Source organism: Olea europaea, chromosome 23, assembly GCF_002742605.1.
Source record: "Olea europaea var. sylvestris chromosome 23, O_europaea_v1, whole genome shotgun sequence".
In the NCBI taxonomy this organism is placed as follows: Eukaryota; Viridiplantae; Streptophyta; class Magnoliopsida; order Lamiales; family Oleaceae; genus Olea; species Olea europaea.
In genome coordinates, this window is record NC_036259.1 from 4,464,927 (window position 1) to 4,467,361 (window position 2,435).

Here is a 2,435-nt window from a genome sequence, read left to right on the forward strand (position 1 = left end):
TATTTGATGTGACAAATGTTAAAACTTCAACTTATTTATTTATTTATTTTTTTTGATTTGTTAATGTTCTATTATATTATGCAGTCCTCATGCGTTCCTTTATTAACACGCCATCATTTTTATTTATTTATAATTTTGGTACAAATTTGAATCAAATATCGCTTATTGGCTCCTTAAAAGTAGACAAGAATGGAGATTCAAGTCCACACATTATGAATCATTGTGAATATCTATCTATTTCCTCATGTATATGTGTCTATTAATAGCCATTTCAGTCCCTGATTTTCATCATGCTGTAAAACACAAGTGAATTTTCTGTACTTAGAATAAAATTACTGTCTTTTTCTAAGCCTAATATGAACACAATCTCGAGTTTTCATTCCAGCGCCGGCCTGGGAATTGGCTCCAACATCGACGAAGGGAGATGGGTTGCTTACATTCGTCGAACCATAGAGGAAGAACTTGAAGAAGAGACACAAATTCCAGCTAGTATCTTCAGTGTTCCAAAAACCCTATTGCTAAGTAATCCGGATTCTTACATCCCACGAGAAGTTGCCATAGGCCCTTACCACTGTTTCCGTCCCGAACTTTACGACATGGAGAAATACAAACTTGCTGCTGCACAAAGAAATCAGAGAGAAATCCCAAACAAAAAACTCGAATATCTTGTTGATCAATACCTCAAGTTTGAGCTCAAGATTCGAGCTTACTACCATAAGCCGTTAAACTATAGCGGCGAAACTTTAGCATGGATGATGTTGGTGGATGCATCATTCTTGTTCGAGTTCCTTCAAGTCTGTGCTGTCGGAAAAGGCAAGGTACCAACTAATGTTCCATTAAGAATGTCACATTTGATTGAATTAGCGGCAAATAAGGCAGCACATAACGCCATATTTAGAGATATTCTAATGCTCGAGAATCAAATTCCATTGTTTGTGTTGCGGGAATTGTTAGAATTTCACTTCCCATCATTAGAGTTGGCAGATGAATGGTTACTTTCCATGTTACTTGAACTCAGCAAAGATCTCTCTCCATTCAAGATGGTGGAAGAATTCCCCAAAATACAGTTCATGGATTGTGCTCATTTACTTGATTTTGCATACCATGTTATCGTGCCAAAGTTGGAGGAACAATCTCATGATCATCATATAACTGAAATTGAGGAAGATGGTGAATCAAAGGAAGGCGAGAAGGATTCTTTCACAGGAGAACCGAGTTACGTTAGGTGGCTAGTTAATCAGGTATGGAATATCCTTTCTAAATTAGAAAAAGGGCCAGTTCAATGGATCAAAAGCATAATCTTTTCAAAACCTTTAAAAGTGGTTTGGAAGTTGCCTTGGACCATTATATCTAGGGTTCCCGTCTTGAAAATGTTAAAACAACCGTTAGAACAATTATTCAGCGCTTCACATAAAGGAAGGGAGAAGAAAGAAGACGAAGATTCCGACCCAAAAGGTACCATTGAAAAACCTCCATTGATAGAAGAAATTAAAATTCCTTCTGTAATTGATCTCTTTGAAGTCGGCGTCTGCTTTATGCCAACTAATGAAGGCATCCAAAGCATTAATTTCGACGTAAAAACAGCCACGCTCTATCTCCCTATCATTAGTGTAGATGTGAATTCGGAGATTGTTCTTAGAAACATGGTTGCATATGAAGCTTGCCGAGTATCAAGGCCGATGGTTCTGACTCGTTACACAGAATTAATGAATGGGATCATTGACACAGAAAAAGATGCGAATTTTCTTCGCGAAAGAGGTATTATTATAAACCGTTTGAAGAGCGATAAAGAGGTGGCAGACCTCTGGAATGGAATGAGTAAGTCTATTAGATTGACAAAGTTGTCTTTCATAGACAAAGTGATTGCAGATGTGAACAAGTATTACAATGGAAGCTGGAAGGTTAAATGTGGAAGATTGATGAAGAAATATGTATTTGGTTCGTGGCAGATTCTCACATTTCTTGCTGCTATTATGCTGTTGTTGCTCACGTGTTTACAGGCATTTTGCCAGGTCTATAGCTGCAGACGCATTTTTCCTATCAAAGCCCTTGAACCTGAGGTGACCGACTAGAACCTTTTTCTCGCCTTAAATTCTCAAGGTTTTTAAGGGTCAGTTTGTATCTCATATTATGTGTGAAACATATATATGTCTTTGTTTTTGTTATAATGAAATATATTTTGTTACTTTTGGTGCATTCGGATGACTCTTAATTCACTAAGTGGATTCTTTCTTGCTCTGTTTAAAGTCTATCATTCTCATTTCCACGTTTGAAAGCTCACATCACATGTCATAGTCCCATGTGCCAGAATTTCTTGCTCTTAAGTTTGTAGTTTGGAGAACACTTGGAGGATTCAATTGAATACTCCGGGCCCAATGAATAAGGATGAAGAAATTTCAAAGAAAAGTGTATTTGTTGGAACACTTGTTCAAAAG

General features: G+C 37.2%; 1 protein-coding gene across 1 annotated transcript; it reads left to right on the plus strand.

Annotated features, from left to right (window-relative positions):
* The first annotated feature begins 356 nt into the window (after window positions 1–356).
* Window positions 357–2,072, plus strand: LOC111371946 (putative UPF0481 protein At3g02645). The gene has a single exon (XM_022994093.1). The coding sequence runs from the start codon at window positions 357–359 to the stop codon at window positions 2,070–2,072; it is 1,716 nt and encodes a 571-aa protein (XP_022849861.1).
* The last annotated feature ends 363 nt before the right edge of the window (window positions 2,073–2,435 follow it).